At 40.3% G+C, this 18,690-nt stretch overlaps 1 protein-coding gene across 1 annotated transcript; it reads left to right on the forward strand.

Moving 5' to 3' along the window:
• Positions 1-4,491: 4,491 nt before the first annotated feature.
• Positions 4,492-10,160, forward strand: LOC310924136 (ras-related protein Rab-38). Its single transcript, XM_083885779.1, has 4 exons — positions 4,492-4,735; positions 7,759-7,889; positions 8,869-9,018; positions 9,696-10,160. Exons 1-4 carry the CDS (start codon positions 4,528-4,530, stop codon positions 9,912-9,914), a joined length of 708 nt encoding a protein of 235 aa, XP_083741905.1. The 5' UTR covers positions 4,492-4,527; the 3' UTR covers positions 9,915-10,160.
• The last annotated feature ends 8,530 nt before the right edge of the window (positions 10,161-18,690 follow it).

The raw sequence follows: 18,690 nt of genomic DNA on the forward strand, positions 1-18,690 counted from the left end.
TAGATTAACCCTCATGTGGGATTTTTATATCATTTAAAGCAACCAACTTTCAACAAGCTTCTTAGCAGCTAGCTTCTTAGCAGCTAGCTTCTTAGCAACATTCAGCTAGCTTCTTGGCAACTAGCTTCTTAGCGACATTCAGCTAGCTTCTTGGCAACTACTCAGTGAAGGTTCTCCGTCATCAGTAGTTAGCAGTAAGTCCAGTCGCCGACAGATAGCTACACTGGAGATTCTTTGCAAATAGCGGGTTAGGGTTAGCTGACTTTCCAACTAGCTTCTTAACAACTAGCAGCGATAGCTTTTCAGAAAGTTGCAAATGGCTTCTGAGCAACTTGGCGCTGGATTCTTATCAAATAACCGGTAGCTACTGGTAAAAAAAACCGCTCGCTAAACCTAGCCCTGAACAGTCAGCGCAACGCAAACGTATTTCGGGGCTAGCCATTGTTAGCAATACTAAACAATAACAACGCTCAACACCGTATTTTGCACGCAGTTATTAATATTAGTAATATTAGTAGTAGTAGTAGTAGTAGTAGTAGCAGTGGTAGTATTAATATTATTAGTAATTGCAGTAGTATTAGTAGCAGTAGTTATTATAATTATTACTAGTGGTAGTAATAGTAGTAGCGCCAGTATTAGCAGTAGTATTAGTAGTACTTGTAGTCATAGTACTGTATTAGTAGTGGTAGTGTTAGTAATTGTAGTTGTAGTGCTACTAGGACTACTACTAATACTGCCACTGCCACAAATAATAATACAAATACTACCACGAATAATAATGCTACCGCTAGTAATACTACTTGTATCATTTCTTAAAGTTTTAACTTTTTCTTAATGTTTAAGCGTTTTTTTTATGTAGCGTTCTTAATGTTTTAGCGGTTTTTTTTAATGTTGCGTCATCTTAACATTTAAGCATTTTTTAATGTTGCGTCATCTTAACATTTAAGCATTTTTTATGAAGCATTTTTTAATGTTTAAGCGTTTTTAACGTAGCGTTTTTTTAGCGTTTAAGTATTTTTATGTAGCGTATTTTAATGTAGCATTTTCTTAGCGTTTAAGCGTTTTTTATGTAGCATTTTTAATGTTGCGTCATCTTTACATTTAAGCATTTTTTAATGTTGCGTTTTCTTAACGTTTAAGCATTTTTTATGTAGCATTTTTTAATGTTTAAGCGTTTTTAACGTAGCGTTTTCTTAGCGTTTAAGTATTTTTCATGTAGCGTTTTTTAATGTAGCGTTTTCTTAACGTTTAAGTGTTTCTTATGTAGCGTTTTTTTAACGTTTAAGTGTTTTTTAATGTAGCGTTTTCTTAACGTTTAAGTATTTTTTATGTAGCCTTTTCTTAATGTTTAAGCGTTCTCAATGTGGCTTTTTGTTAGCGTTTTAGCGTTGTTGTTTTTTTATGTAGCGTTTTCAAATTTGTAACATGTTCTTAATGTTTCCTAATGTGTTTTCAGCAGTATTATTAATAGTGGGCAATATTAGCAGTATTATTATTATCATTCGTGGTAGTAGTCGTATTATGAGTAACTACGACTAATACGACCACTACCGCTATTAAAAATACAAATACTACCATGAAGAATAATGCTACCGCTACTAATGCTGCTCGTATCATTAGGCGTGTTATTAGTAGCGGTAGTATTTGTAGTATTATTCGTAGTCGTGATAGTATTAGTAATAGTAGTAGAAGTAGTAGTATAATGAGAGGAAAACCTACTTGGATGATAGTGGACTGGACTTTAGGCCACAAACGCTGCTGCTGCTCCTCTCAGGACCTTCAGGACCAGACTGATGTGGACTCCATGATGGCGCTCGCTCCCTCTATGTGTGTGTGAGCGGATGAGTGGATGAATGGATGAATGGATGAATGGATGAATCCCGCAGCGGAAAACACGGGCGACAGGGAAGAATCCTGCTGATGGCGGAGGCTGGAGCAGCGAGAACAGGCCGTGGTGATGTCACGCACACACACTCACACACACACACACACGCGGCAGGTGCAGTCAAACACTCACGCGCTCACACACACACACTCACGCACTCAGACACACGCACGCGCGCGCGCGGATCCGTCGCGTCTTTCGCGTGTTTTTCTCCGTCTATGAGGCGCGGATGCTCGCAGTGGGAGGGGAATCCCGCGGTGTCATCTCCGCTGATGAAATGGCAGCAGCGGGAGCAGCAGCATCACGCACGCACGCACGCACGCGCACGCAGCCTCACGCACGCACGCGCACGCCGCCTGACTCATCCCGCATCAGCACCACTGCCGTAAAGCAGCGAGCAGAGGCGCAACACTCGAGAACTCGGCCACTGCTGCTCCCCGTTCACGCGGATTTCACCGTTTAAACGCCGACGACGCCGACGCTCTGTGGACAGTTGTCGCTCGTGTCGTTGTCATGGCAACAGCGCATCACACGCTCGCGGCGTTAAACGCGCGCGTTTGTGCCGCGCGGTGTCATAAACGTGTGTTTTTGTGCTTAAAAACGTGTTAATACGTTCATTTTAATCACGTGACGTGACAAACTGAGTCATAAACAAAGTGTGAACGAGCGAAACGTGAATAACTGTGGTAATAAACGCGTACAGAGAAGTTTTCCTGCACAGTTAGAGGAGGCTGGTCACGCACATGCGCACCAGAAGACGGAAGTGGACGCAATGGAAGCTGGGAAATGTCGTTTTTAAGCTGTTTTCGGTTTTTCCTTGGACATTTTTGACACACTCTGGTTTCCGTGACTTCAGAGGAGATTATGCTAACTTTAAACCGTTTTAGCGTTTTTTTTAAGTGTATAATTTTCTTTTTTTTTTATTAGTGTTTTCTTAATGTTGTTGCATTAGTGTTTGAGCATTTTTTTAATGTATCTTTTTTTTACGTTTTAGTTTTTCTCAGTGTTTTCTTAATGTTTAAGCATTTTCTTAAGGTTTTAGCTTTTTCTGAATGTTTAAACAGTTTTTTAATGTAGCGTTTTTTTAAGAAGCGTTTTTGAATGTAGTGTTTTCTTAATGATTGTGTTTTTTAATGCAGCATTTTCCTAATGTTTAAGTGTTTTTTAATGTAGCTTTTTTTAAAGTAGCGTTTTTTTTAATGTTTAACCACTTTTTAATGTAGCGTTTTTTTAAAGTAGCGTTTTTCTTAATGCTTAAGCGTTTTTTAAAGTAGCGTTTTGTTAATGTTTAAGCATTTTTTAGAGTAGCGTTTTCTTAATGTTTAAGCATTTTTTAAAGTAGCGTTTTCTTAATGTTTAAGCGCTTTTTAATGTAGCGTTTCTTTTAAAGTAGGGTTTTCTTAATGCTTAAGCATTTTTTTAAAGTAGCGTTTCCTTAATGTTTAAGCATTTTTAAAGTAGCGTTTTCTTAATGCTTAAGCGTTTTTTAAAGTACCGTTTTGTTAATGTTTAAGCATTTTTTAAAGTAGCGTTTTCTTAATGTTTAAGCGTTTTTTAATGTAGCGTTTTTTTAAAGTAGGGTTTTCTTAATGTAGGGTTTTCTTAATGTTTAAGCATTTTTTAAAGTAGCGTTTTCTTAATGTTTAAGCATTTTTTAAAGTAGCGTTTTCTTAATGTTTAAGCAATTTTTAAAGTAGCGTTTTCTTAATTTTTAAGTGCTTTTTAATGTAGCGTTTTTTTCAAGTAGCGTTTTCTTAATGTTTAGGTGTTTTTTAAAGTAGCGTTTTCTTAATGTTTAAGCAATTTTTAAAGTAGTGTTTTTTTTATAGTAGCGTTTTCTTAATGTTCTCCAGGGCCACCGTAGTTATCCCTAACCTTAACCACAATTCAAATCTTAGTCCTTAACTGAACCAGTTTCTCAGAAATTAGATTCTCTCGTCGTTAGGACCAGGTTTTGGTCTCCATCAGGACTACTCTGGTCCTGACAAGGTCAGTGTTTATGACAGGAGAAAAAAAAATATGTCCTTAAGAGGCGACAAATACTAGAACACACACACACACTCACACACACACATAGTGGGCGTGGCCACAGACCAGTTTACTGTCAAACTTCTGCTTGTGTCTCACTTTTTTCCTCCGCGAGGACGAAACCGAACAAACTGGAGGAGCAGAGATGACGAAGATGACGAAGATGATGAAGATGATGAAGATCAAACAAACTTCAGGCTAAACTGAACTCAAACTCTTTCACGCTGATGTTTTTTGTTTGTTTTTGAATTATTTTTTTCCAGCAGCTGTTTAAACATCCACTCTTCCTTCACTTTGAACCACAATAGTTCAGGGTTTTTTTTTAGTCTCGGGTTTTATTCAAACCACCAGGAATCGTCGTGAACTTCGTTTTTTTATGTTAAAAGTAAAGTTTTTAACACGGCTTTTATTGTCGTTGTCTGTGCGTAATTTGCGCATTTACGTGCGTAAATCGTGCGTAATCGATCATTAAGCTGCTTATTCTGGACTTAAAGCTTGACATTTTTTGACTCAGCAGCAGCAGCAGCTTTCACATGAGACTCCAGACTCTGCGCACAAACCCTGCGCGTAATTGGAGACGTGAGTGAGCAGCGTGCCCTTTTGACGCAGCAGCGATGCAGCAGCAGCAGCAGCAGCAGGAGCGGCTGCTCAAAGTGCTCGTCATCGGTGACCTCGGCGTGGGCAAAACGTCCATCATCAAGCGCTACGTGAACCAGGTCTTCTCCCAGCACTACCGCGCCACCATCGGCGTGGACTTCGCCCTCAAAGTCCTCAGCTGGGACCACAAGTCCGTGCTGCGGCTGCAGCTGTGGGACATCGCAGGTGCGTGCACGAGTTTAACAGTAAAACTGTTATTAATGCGTGATACTGCAGCAGTGGCGTGCACGGTGCGTTTCATGGGTCAGGTCAGAGGGAACCCTCTTTAAAAGTAATGTTAAAGTGGTAAATATTGTACTTGATGTTGTGGAAGTTTATTACTGTACAGAAGTTACTGCTCTTTCGCCAAAAAACCAACAATTTAAATGCAAATTTTGAGCTCGAATCGACATTTTTAATTGCGAAGTGATGCAAAGAGACAAAATATATCAGTAAAGTCGTAAAAAATCGACCACAAATGACCACAAAATTTAGATTTTGAGAGACTTTTTTTGTTTGTTTTGACCGCGAATTGAAATCATTTGCCAAAAGAATTTGGACAAACATGGAATCGGAGCTAAACTTTAATAAATATTAATAAAAAATTTGGCAAACTTTAATGAATTGTCTCGCGTGTCCGAGTGATGAAATGAAAAATGCGATCATTTGTAGAAACAAAGAAAAACTAGATAGATTTTGTAGCATTGGTGCAAATTAGCCAAAAACGCCTCCGTTTTCGCGCTCAATCCAAAATGGCCACCTTCCTGTAGGGTTCACAGGACACTTGTCATCGACTTTTATTTACAGCACAACCTAATGAACGTTCGTACCGAGTTTCGTTCATGTACGTTAAACCCGACAGGAGGTGACCTACTAGCACTTTTTTGCGCCAGTTTTTAGCTCCTCCCACTTCTAATTTTCCACGCTTTTTCACCAAACTTTTTAAATGAGTAAATTTCGCAAAAATCGCAAAAAAATAGTGAGTTTTGGTGTATGTTCAGGCCCTCAAAAATGCAATTAATTTGACTGAAGAATAAGAATAATCCCTAAATATACATGTATATAATTGAACAAATAAACTCCACCTGCAGTATTTGTGCATTTCTGTGCATAAACTACACTTATCATTCAGAATTTGACAGAAAACAAGCTTTTAAAGGTCCAGTGTGTTAGAATCAGTAACTCCTCGGTCATGGTGATGGTTATTTTTGTGCATTTGCTGTAGAAACATGGTCACGCACCACGGCCTTTATCTAAAAAACACATAAAGGCTAATTCTAAGGCTATGAAAACCACGTTTATGTTTCATTTTAAAGCGATTATTCTCACGAAAGTGTCCTAAATGAGTTTTTTTTTTTTTTTTTTTTAAACATCTCACACCATCTTTGTCAAACTCGTCCGCTTCACCGTGACTGTGCACGAGAAACGAGAAGTGGTCGCTCTGTCGCTGGAGTTTTCTTTCTCGCCGAGTCGACGTCCGCTAACGCTAATGCGTCGCACCGTCCGCCACATTAGCTGCCGTGAAAGAGACGCTCTGTGAGGACACGCTAATCTCCTGTAATGACGGCTAATTTGAGTGCACATGATTTTGGGAGGACAAACACACACACTCACACACACACACACACACACACACTCACGCACACAGTCGAGTTTATCTTCACTTTGAGGCCGTCGAGCACAGCTTGACTGCAGCTGATAAGAGGCCGTATTTGCGTGGACGTGGCGAAGGTCCAGCGTTCTGTTTGATGATAAGTCACAAAAAAAGTCAAAATATCAAAACGTTTTACATCATTTTTATCGTCGTTTCATTTATTTGCCGCTTCTTTTATAAATATTAACATGTTAAGTTAGTTTTTATAATAGTTTTCAGATTAAATTTTTTAAAATTGTTTTAGCTTAAAATGTACCGCCAAAGAAGTCTTAGCATCATGTGGAGGAAGTGTTTCATGTTGTGTAATAATGATTCTGCACTTCCGGGCCACCGTAGTCCTCACAGTGTGTGTTTGTGTGCGTTTGTGTGTGTTTGTGTGTGTGTGTCATGACACATATTTCCATCTAAAATCATCCTCAGCTGTTTTTCCTCGCCTTAAACTCCAAACGCAGACCGTTAGCAACATTCCTCATCGACAACGTCAACAACAACAACAACAGTGTATTTGTATTTGTGCATTTGACGTATTTGAGAACTAACTACAAACTGTGCTGCGTAAACAAACACACGGAGAAAACAAACGTTTACATCTCATTAGTTTGGTCATTTGTGTGCTAATGACAAAACTAGCTCAAAACTGCTATCAACACCTGTGTTTGTTAGCTTAATAAAACAAGCTAATTTATCGTCTAACTGTGATGATAACGCGGGTTAACAGTGTTTTAAGCAAAACAACAAACAGAGTTAAATATTCTCCGTCACATACTGTCATGTTTTATTGACCTAAATTCACTGGCAGTGACTAACTTTTAGCTAACTTCCTGTCTCTTGCTAACGTTAGCTTCCCTCTCTCTCCTGCTTAAATGACAGCAGTTAAAAGTGTTTGGACATGAACAGTATTTATAAGCAGCTCATATCAAAGTTATTCTTCTATCCTGTGAGTATTTTATGCTTTATTTTTTTTGTTTTTATATGTGATGTTTTCAACTTGCGCTACAGGAACTAGCAAAGTTTTGTTTTGTTGTCTTATAAACGAAATACAGCTCAAAAAAGGAGAAACTTGGTAAATACCTGGTTTTTAAAAGTTTTGGTTTTTTTTAAATCAGATTTTTAAGCTCTTAAATGTGAATATTTTCTAGTTTATTTATTCCATATAACAAAGAAATCAGTAAAAACTGAATATTTTTTGGTTTCAGATGTTTTAATCAACATTTTTCAACATTTTATAGACCAAACCATGAAATGAAAACAACGGATTAACCGACTGTGAAAATAATTGTCCATTGAATAAAATAGTCATAAAATCAATAATTCAAAATTGTATTAGCTGCGGGAGCAAAATTAACGGTAAATGATACGTTTTACTTGTTTACTTCTTTCAGCTGACCTATAACACGGTTTAATTTACAGACGAGAACATTTTTAATCGAGTTTCCTGAAGCCTCAGATGACCTGTGCTCATGTGACAAAACAAAATGGCCGACATCACATTTAAGCTGATTTAGCTTCCTCTTGAAGTGTGAGTTGAATTAAACTCTTGTCCTGTTTCTAACAGGGCAGGAGCGATATGGCAACATGACCCGAGTTTACTACAGAGAGGCTGTCGGAGCCCTGGTGGTCTTTGACATGACCAGACTGTCCACGTTTCAGGCCGTCCTCAAGTGGAAGGGAGACCTGGACTCAAAGGTACGAGTCTGTGCTCTCTTAAAGGAATACTTCACCGATTAGCATTGTATTACTAGAGAAGGGGTAGCTAGTGTTTTTGAAAAACTGTGCTTCCCATCCTCGGTTTCCCCCGAGTCAAAAAATATCTTGGTTCGAGGCTTGAAACTGCTACGCTAATTCCGCACTTTTTAGACCCAACCTTAGGGGGACGGGACCTCACTCCCAGAATGTAAACAGTGTCCGCCATCTTTGCTAGCAGTTATGCTAACAGGACCAAGTGTCACTGGTGGGCACTTAACAAAAAAAAGTTGGGAAACTGAAGTTCGTAAGCACAATTTTTTTTTAGCTAATACAAAGCTAAAATCAAATCGGTGAAGTATTCCTTTAAGAACAATATTTGCTGATGTATCTTGTTGTTTTCTGACTGAAAAATTTACGATATATACTGCTTACTCTCCTTCACCAAAGTCCATAGAGAAAATCTGTGTTTGTAGCGCACAGGGACACAGGAGCTGCTGGTCTAGTGCTGCCTCGTGTGGTTAGTTTGTGTCACTGAGGTCAATCCGAATGAAGGATTTCATGCGCTGAAGTTTAATAATAACAACAGGTTTTAATCTAATGTGTTGCAATGATCTAAAATCGACGATTTTCTCTACGGACTTTGGTGCGGGGAGCGACCAGTTTACGTACGTCCGTTTCCTGTCCAAAAAAAAAAACACGATCTAACTCGTTCAGATGTCGTAAAAATTAAGCAGGAATAGATTTCTCTAATCTGTTTCCCATAGACGAGCTTTTTTGGCGTCTTCTACAAAGTCAGTGTTGATAATTATCTCAGTACCTCATACAAGCCATGGTGGTGCCAAAGTGTGGTGCGTGGGCGCCCTCTGGTGGTAAATCTGTATAAACCAGGACATGTGATCAGAGTGGTCTTGAAAGTTCTTGCAGAGTCCGAGGCGTGGACGCGATCTCTGTAAACGTGCGTCTTTCTCGTCACCGTCAGGTCGCCCAGGGCAACGGGAAGCCGGTTCCCGCCGTCCTATTGGCCAACAAGTGCGACCAGCGTCCCAACGGTCTGTGCCCCAAACTGCCCAAACTGGAGAACTTTTCCCGGGAGTACGGATTCGTGGGCTGGTTCGAAACCTCCGCCAAGGTAAGTTGTTAAAGGGGTAGTTCGGGAATTCTGGACATAAGACCTATTTTCCAACTCAGCCGGTGTGATGGAGACGTCTGGAGTCGTTTTTCAAGAAATTTCATTCAGTTCTTCTAGTTGCCGAGTTGCCGCTGGTGCTATGGCTAGCGCAAGTCAATGGTAGCAGCTAGCATGGCATTAGAAACACTCATCCCGACTCCACAGTGCACCCGAGGCAAATCAATTGTAACGGCAGACTATCGATGTACATATCTGTGTTGATAGAATGATATTTGAAGCGAAACTAACCTCGCATCGCATGAATTTTTGAGGGACTACTTTCTCAGCAGCAGCGGAATCAGTCCGCCGCTGCCGTAGCCTAACAGGAAGTACGGCGCGCTGCTGCTGCTGAGACATAAATTATTATTTCAAACATTCTATCAACACAGATAGTCTGCTGTTACAATTGATTTGCCTCGGGTGCACTGTGGAGTCAGTATGAGTGTTTCTAATGCCATGCTAGCTCGTACCATTGACTTGCGCTAGCCATAGCACCAGCGAACTCGGCAACTAGAAGAACTGAATGAAATTTCTTGAAAAACGTCTCCAGACGTCACCATCACACCGGCTGAGTTGGAAAATAGGTCTTATGTCCAAAATTCTGAACTATCCCTTGTGTGTGTGTGCGCCCCCCGCAGGACAACACCAACATCGACGCGGCCATCACGTGTCTGGTGAAAAACATCGTGTCTGTGGAGGACGAGCGAGCGTCGAGTGAAGCGAGCGGCGGCGTGGCGGCGTCGCCAGCAGGGGGCGGCGTTCTCGTTCTGCCGCACTTTGATTACAACACCAGGGAGAGAGGAGTGAGCGGATGTTCGGGATGTCCTTCGCTGAAGAAACAGAGGGACGTGGACTGAACCACTCGTGGATATTTAAAATTTAAAATACGGGATTTAACTTGTTCAAAACAAGTGGAATTAAAAAAAGAAAAAGACTTCCATTTCTACTAATTTTGTATATTGTTTATTTTTGTAAAAAAAAACAAAAAAACAAAGTCAAAATTGTCTTATAGCATTGTTTGCTAACTAGCGCGCTAACCTCGTCCGTTTGATGATGAACACTTTATTGGGACAATTGCGTCTAAATTAACCAAAATCAGATGAAAAAATGTGGTTAAAGTGATTTTATATACATAACAAAAGATTTATCAGAGGTTTTGTTGACGTTTGTGTGCGTTTTGAAAAAAAATAAAAATAAATTATGTTGCTAATATTTTGCCTCTAAATTAAAAACAGAATATGAACACGTGTGCGTCCGCTTCACTTATTCTTAACGTACTCACGCTTTGTATAAAATTATGTATATACTGTATATCTATATATATATATATATACCTACTGTATTATGTATGTATATAGATACGTATAACACATGTAAATGTATATATGCATATATGCGTTTATAGACATACCTGTGTATATATACATATATAGCTATGTATGTACATATATACACATGTGTTTATATACATACCTGTATACATACATATATAGGTATGTATGTATATATATACATACCTATATATACATGTATATATAGATATGTATACAAACATACCTACTGTATATGTATGTAGGTATGTATATAACACACACATATATATACATACCTATGTATGTATGTACACATATATGTACATACATACATATATATGGATGTATACAGGCATGTATATACACACATATATGTACATGTGTGTATATACATATTTACACATATGCGTATATATGTATATACATATGTGTTTATATACATATATGTGTATATATATACATATGTGTTTATATACATATATGTGTATATATGTATATATATACATATGTGTTTATATACATATATGTGTATATATAGTGATTATATATATATGTATATATATATATACATATATGTATCCAGCTCAAACATTGAGGTTGTAGTCTCTCTCTCTCTCTCCCTCTCATTAACCTCCATTCATTCTTCCTCTTGTTTCCATGGAGATTCCTGCTTTGTAACAAAGTATCTGTTTATCCTCACTGATACCATCATCATCATCATCATCATCATCATCATCATCATGTGGCTCCGCCTCCTCCTGCTCAGAGAAACCTCTGCTCTGAGGTCGTCGTTTTTCTTTATTCCTCTGGAGAAGAAATGGAAGGATGACATCCTCTTCTTCTTCTTCTTCTTTGTTTATTTATTTGTTTGTTTGTTTGTTTGTGGAGAAACCTTCAGGATCAACACCTCAGACTCTCTCATCTTCTTCTGTAAGTTGACAAACAGAGAGTTCATATCCTTGTTTTCCATGATACGTGTCTGTTTTGTTCTGTTTTGTTTTACTTTTGAAAGAATCAGTTTCAGTCGTGTGTGTTTTGTGTTTCCTGTGATGATGAAGACGAGCTGAGACGATCCAGAGAAGATGGTCGTTGTGGTGAAGAGCGTCGCCTCAGTGATGATGATGATGATGATGAAGATGATGATGATGATGACGACGCTTCTCCACTCCAGTTCAGGCGAGTTGATCCTTGTCATGATCACACATAACAATCAGTCACGTCTGCTCTGATCTGGTCACAGATCTCATTTCATCAGGGTTTAGTTCACTCTGAGGTCCTGACTGTGACATAATAACATTATAATAACATTATATAACATATAACTGAACAAACAGGTGTTCCTAACAAAGTGGCTTTATTATCTGATGACTTTCCTCTTTAGTTCTGAAACATTTTCTTAACTTTTGTCGGTGAACAATTATGAATAGTTTGTCAATTCCTGTCAATTGTGTGTAAAATTGTCCTTATTTATCTTATAAAGTGGTCTTTGTTTTATCTGTATCATTGTGTTGTTATTATTATTATTATTATTATTATTAATATTATTTTCATTATTTCACATTTACAGAATGAAACTATAGTTGGTTGGTTGGTGGGTTGTTTAGTTGGTTGGTCTAGATAGGTTGGTGGTTGGTAGATTAGTAGATTGGTTGGTTGGTTGGTACGTAGGATGGTTGATTCGTTGGTTGGTTGGTTAGTTGGTTGGTTGGTTGGTTTGTTGGTTTGTTGGTTTGTTGGTTGGTTTGTTGGTGTAGATAGGTAGGTTGGTGGTTGGCAGATTAGTAGATTGGTTGGTTGGTAGGTACGTTGGTTGGTTGGTTGGTTAGTAGCTCGGTTGGTTGGTTGGTTGATAGGTTGGTCGTTCAGTAGGTTGGTTGGTAGGTTGGTTGGTTGGTTTGTTGGTTGGTCGGTCAGTCGGTTGGTTGGTGTTGATAGGTTGGTTGGTGTTGATAGGTTGGTTGGTTGGTGTAGATAGGTAGGTTGGTTGGTTGGTTTGTTGGTTGGTTGGTCGGTTGGTTGGTTGGTTGGTTGGTCGGTTGGTTGGTTGGTCGGTCGGTTGGTTGGTGTAGATAGGTAGGTTGGTGGTTGGCAGATTAGTAGATTGGTTGGTTGGTAGGTACGTTGGTTGGTTGGTTGGTTGGTTAGTAGGTCGGTTGGTTGGTTGGTTGATAGGTTGGTCGTTCAGTAGGTTGGTTGGTAGGTTGGTTGGTAGGTTGGTTGGTTGGTTAGTAGGTTGGTTGGTTTGTTGGTTGGTCGGTCAGTCGGTTGGTTGGTGTTGATAGGTTGGTTGGTTGGTTGAGATAGGTAGGTAGGTAGGTTGGTTGGTTGGTTGGTTGGTTGGTTGGTCGTTTGGGATGGTTGGTGTAGATAGGTAGGTAGGTTGGTTGATTGGTTGGTTGGTCGGTCGGTTGGTTGGTGTAGATAGGTTGGTTGGTTGGTTGGTTGGTTTGTTGGTTTGTTGGTTGGTCGGTCGGTTGGTTGGTGTAGATAGGTAGGTAGGTTGGTTGGTTGGTTGGTCGGTTGGTTGGTTGGTCGGTTGGTTGGTTGGTTGGTTGGTCGGTTGGTTGGTTGGTCGGTCGGTTGGTTGGTGTAGATAGGTTGGTTGGTTGGTTGGTTGGTTGGTTGGTTGGTTGGTTTGTTGGTCGGTCGGTTGGTTGGTGTAGATAGGTAGGTAGGTTGGTTGGTCGGTTGGTTGGTTGGTTTGTTGGTCGGTCGGTTGGTTGGTGTAGATAGGTAGGCAGGTTGGTTGGTCGGTTGGGTTGGGTTAGGGTTAGGGGTTAGGGTTAGGGTTAGGGTGTTTGTTGGTAGATAGATAGGTTTGTTGGTAGTTTTGTAGTTTGGTAGATGGTAGGTAGATGGTAGGTAGGTAGGTTGTTTTGTTGGTTAGTAGGTGGTAGGTAGGTTGGTTTAGTAGGTTGGTTTGGTAGGTAAGTAGCTGGTAGCTGCTGCTCCTGGAACCTTCCTGTGTGAGACGATGAATCCTCTTCTTCTGTTTCCAGGCCACAGACCCAGCGACGTCTCCTCGTCCTCGTCGTCGTTCGCCTTCACGTTGCTCAGCGTGAATCCTCAGTGCGTGATCAGCCTCCTGCTGCTCGCCCTCGCCGTCGTCCTCTCCACCACCGTCTACGTCTGGGTCCTCAGACACATCTGTGAGGGCTGCTGTTGGCCCGTCACAGGCACCGTGGAGCCCGAGGATCTGGCTGTGATCGTCTGAACTGGAAACTGAAAACGTCTCTCAGCTCTGGTTTGATTCCTTCATCAGTGAGAGAGAGAAGCTGAGTGACGTCATCAGTGAGATTCTCACCAAACTTTAACAGGAACTGAAGATCACGTCCTCGTCACAGAGCTGAGCTGTAGATCACAGCATCATCTGCATAAACATAAATCTAGATCTGGATGGAGTAGATCAGTGATGAAGACACACTCTGAAGTCACTCCTGTGCAGAGAAGTTCAACTGAACGACATGTGATGTTATATCTATAAATGTCATATATGTAAATATTCAGTTGTGTTTTTAATGTTCCACACTTCATACAAATGTGTTTTGTCTGTGCGTTTTCAGGGTTAGGAAGGGAGGAAGGAAGGAAACAAGGAAGGTGTAGGAAAGGAGGGAGGGAAGACTGAAGAAAAGAAGGCAAGTTGCTAGGCAGCGAGGGAGCAAGGAAAGGATGAAGAAACGAAGGAAGGAAGGTCGGTAGGTAGGAACAGAGGAAGGACAGAAAGTAGGAGGGAGGAGGGACGGAAAGAAAAAAGGAAGGAAGGCAGACAGGCAGGTAAGGGAAGAAGGTAGGGAGGAGGGAAGGAAGGAAGGGAAGAAGGTAGGGAGGAGGGAAGGAAGGAAGGGAAGAAGGTAGGGAGGAGGGAAGGAAGGAAGGGAAGAAAGTAGGGAGGAGAGAGGGAGGGAGGTAGGGAAGGGAAGAAGGTTGGGAGGAAAGAAGGAAGGAAGGGAAGTGAAGAAGGTAGGGAGGAGGGAGGGAGGAAAGAAGGGAGGAAGGAAGGTAGGGAAGGGAAGAAGGTAGGGAGGAGGGAGGAAAGAAGGAGGGGAGGATGGAAGGTAGGAATAGGAAAGGAGGGAGGAAGGACGGAAAGAAAAAAGGAAGGACAGACAGGTAAGGGAGGAGTGAGTGAGGGAGGAAAGAAGGATGGTAGGAATGGAAGGAGCAAGGATGGAAGAAATAAAGGAAGCAAGGAAGGAAGGTTGGGAGGTAGGAACAGAGGAAGGACAGAAAGTAGGCATAGGAAAGGAGGGAGGGAGTGAGTAAGGAAGGAAGGTTATATTTAAGGTATGAAGGGAAGGAGGAAGGAGGAAAAAGGAAGCGAGGTAAGAAGGTGGTAATGAAGGACACAGACTGAAGATAAATGTCTTTAAATATCAGGACTGAAGATAAAAATGTAACAATGATCGTTTATTTTTTCTAAATAAATAAATAAAAGTTTTTTTTGATGATGATTAAAACAAACAAACAAACAAACTCATCCTGTGATTGACAGCAGCAGAGAGTTGCCATGGTTACGGGGGCTCCCCGCATCCGCACGTGCACTGCAGTTACCATGGAAATAGGAGGTGAGTTGACGCCTCTGTCCAGCAGAGGGCAGCACCGCGCTCTACAGTCAGGTCACGTGGTTCAGAGCTGTGCTTTCACTCCGTCTCCTGTAGAGGGCGCTGTTCGTCATCAGTCTGTCTGAGCTTCATCACTCACGTTTGTCACTTCAGTGAAATCTCGTGAGATTTCAGAGGAAACTGAAGTCACTTTTTAGAACAACGGTAATAACGGAGTAGATTTAATCCAGACCTGAAATCAGTCTATGATCTGAAGTGATTTACAGATTATACACAATATAGAGATTATATACAGATTATATAGAAACAGTTCACTTCACTGCAGCTGCTTCTTTATAAACTTTACCTGTTTATAATCTGCAGTGAGGAAGGAAGGAAGGAAGGAAGGAAGGAAGGAAGGTAGGTAGGGAAGAAGCTAGGAAAGAAGAAAGGAAGGAAGGATGAAGGAAGGTAGGTAGGGAAGAAGCTAGGAAAGAAGAAAGGAAGGAAGGATGAAGGAAGGTAGGTAGGGAAGAAGCTAGGAAAGAAGAAAGGAAGGAAGGATGAAGGAAGGTAGGTAGGGAAGGAGTAAGGAAAGAAGAAAGGAAGGAAGGATGAAGGAAGGTAGGTAGGGAAGAAGCTAGGAAAGAAGAAAGGAAGAAGGAAGGAAGGTAGGGAAGGAGTAAAGAAAGAAGAAAGGAAGGAAGGATGAATGAGGGTAGGTAGGTAGGGAAGGAGTGAGGAAAGAAGAAAGGAAGGAAGGATGAAGGAAGGTAGGTAGGTAGGTAGGTAGGTAGGTAGGTAGGTAGGTAGGTAGGTAGGTAGGTAGGTAGGTAGGTAGGTAGGTAGGTAGGTAGGTAGGTAGGTAGGTAGGTAGGTAGGTAAGGAAGGGAAGGAGCAAAGAAAGAAGAAAGGAAGGAAGGAAGAAAGGAACGAAGGAAGGTAGGTAGAGAAGTGAGAAAGGAAAGAAGAAAGGAAGGTAGGTAGGTAGGGAGGGAGCAAGGAAAGAAGAAAGGAAGAAGGAAGGAAGGTTGGGAAGGCGTAAGGAAAGAAGAGAGGAAGGATGGAAGGAAGGAATGAACAGAGGTAGGTAGGGAAGGAACAAGAAAGGAAGGAAGGATGGAAGCAAGGTAGGTAGGTAGGGAAGGAGCAAGGAAAGAAGAAAGGAACAAATGAAGGAAGCAAGATAGGTAGGGAAGGAGTAGGTAAGGAGTGAGGAAAGAAGGACGGAAGGCTGGGAGGGAGGAAGGAAGGGTTGTAATAAGGTAGGTAGGAAAGTATATAGATATGGAGGGAAGGAAGGAAGGAAAGTAGTAAGGGAGGAAGGAAGGAAGAAGGAGTGTTCATCATCATCATCATCATCATCATCATCATCAACAAACTACAAAACATCAGAATCATTTTAAAAAAATTAGAGAGAGGTCATTAAAGGTCACGTGCACCTGCCACACACACACACACACACACACACACACACACACACACACACACACACACACACACACACACACACCTAAAGGACAGTATGTTCTCAGACTGGAGTCAAACAAGGACACAACGTCTGAACGATCGTCTCATTCCACCTTAAACTCACGCTTTACTTCAGTCTTTGACTCAATAAAAGACGTAATAATTGAAGGAAAATCACGTATATTTACGTCATTTCCTTGTTTTCACTGAAACAGAAAAAAAACCAGTTGAATGTGGAACAAAAATGTTGTGATTTAATTCGATTGTTTCACAGATTCCGCTACAATTTAAACCGGGACACCTTAAAGGCAACACTCACTCCTCAGCTCTGGACCAATGGGAGCGAGGGGCGTTCAGGGGCTGTGGGAAATAAACTCAAAAGTCATTTTAGTCAAAAGGCTGATTGTAAAATGATATTTTATTATGATTTACCTCTATTTCATATTGTTATCTGCTCATGTTTGACCTGTTTTACATCATATCATCATTTTGAATCTTTGTTTTTTGACATTTAGTACAGTACATGTCGATATATAGATATATAGATAGATACTTTATTGATCCCGAAGGAAATTTTATGTTACAAAATTAAACATTTGCATGACATTTAAATATGTACAGAGAATAGACATTTACTTAAGTGATATTATAAAGTAAGATTGTTTTTTTTAAGTTGTTTATTCATATGTATCTGTGTGTATGTATAGATATGTATATTTTAAATATTTGTATGCTCTACTTTTGTATGAGCATATACCTATATATATTTTTCTTGTATTGTTTTTTAAAATAAAATAAAAATTGATCACAAAAAATAATATTATATATATATATGTGTGTGTGTGTGTATATATATACATACATACATACCTATATATGTATGTATACAGGTATGTATATAAACACACATATATGTACATACATACCTATATATGTATGTATACAGGTATGTACATAAACACATATGTATTTATGCACATACATACCTATATATGTATGTGCATAAATACATATATATGTATGTATACAGGTATGTATATAAACACACATATGTATATATATGTACATACATACCTATATATGTATGTATATAAACACATATATAGGTATATATGTACATACATATCTATATATGTATGTATACAGGTATGTATATAAACACACATATATGTATATATATGTACATACATACCTATATATGTATGTATATAAACACATATATAGGTATATATGTACATACATATCTATATATGTATGTATACAGGTATGTATATAAACACACATATATGTATATATATGTACATACATACCTATATATGTATGTATACAGGTATGTATATAAACACATCAACCCATATATGTATGCACATATACATTATGTGTTATATACATACCTATATACATACACATAGTAGTTATGTGTTTGTATAGGTATGTATATAACACATATATGTATGTGTAATTATGTATGTGAATGTATATTTTACAAAAATGTCATCACAAAAAAGTAATATTATATATATATATATATATATAGTAATAATAGTAGTAATAATAATAATAATAAAAAAAAGAATAGTTGTAATGTAGTAGAGTAAAAGTAAGTTGCTAGAAATATAAATAAAGTAAAGTACATATACGTGAATGTTGTACTTAAGTCTTTCTACTTACAAATCTGCTGTTTCGGTCCCCTCTGTACGTGAAACCCGCACAGCGTTCTTACGTGTTAAAAATTCCGAGCCCATCAAAGGCACGCGAACGCAGCACAGTAGTGAGATCAGCTGATTTTTTTACGCTGCCATTTTGTCCGGTAGAGAATCCGGAGGCAGTCAGTCACTGCCGAGACTTCCCCCTCAGACAAGCGGCACCGGAGCGGACGAACGGACGGTGGAGCGGAGAGAGAGAGAGAGAGAGAAAAGGGGTACTATAAACGGAACACTTGTGTGGAGCCAGGAGCCGCAGGACAGCACCAACTGAGCCCGAGCACCGCGAGAGGAAACTACGGAGCGGAGGGAATTGTCACCCCCCCCCCCCCCCACTTAAACTTAGTGGTTCCGTCGGCGGGGCGCTTGTCCTCGCTCGCACCGCCGCTGCTCGCCCGCTCTCCGCCCGCCCGCCTCCCTCCCAGCCCCGCTCGCTCGCTGTGTTAGCATACCCCCGCTAGCTAACACACCCGGAAGAAAGTGCACCTGTCCCGGCTGTCAGTCACCCACCACCCCGGTGTCACCTCCGAACAATGTCCTTGTCCGTTTTTGGTGACTTTTTACGTCCGACGTCGGCTTTAACGCACACTTTCCTGAGCCGCCAGT

This window comes from Microchirus variegatus (assembly GCF_963457635.1).
Source record: "Microchirus variegatus genome assembly, chromosome: 2".
NCBI lineage: Eukaryota > Metazoa > Chordata > Actinopteri > Pleuronectiformes > Soleidae > Microchirus > Microchirus variegatus.

What these genes read in the sequence shown, in the direction of transcription:
- LOC310924136 (XM_083885779.1), top strand. Translation starts at nt 4,528, where the DNA reads ATGCAGCAGCAGCAGCAGCAGCAGGAGCGGCTGCTCAAAGTGCTCGTC. An exon ending in GCAGCTGTGGGACATCGCAG is followed by an intron (nt 4,736 to 7,758) that starts GTGCGTGCACGA and finishes TGTTTCTAACAG; the next exon opens with GGCAGGAGCGATATGGCAAC. An exon ending in GGTTCGAAACCTCCGCCAAG is followed by an intron (nt 9,019 to 9,695) that starts GTAAGTTGTTAA and finishes CGCCCCCCGCAG; the next exon opens with GACAACACCAACATCGACGC.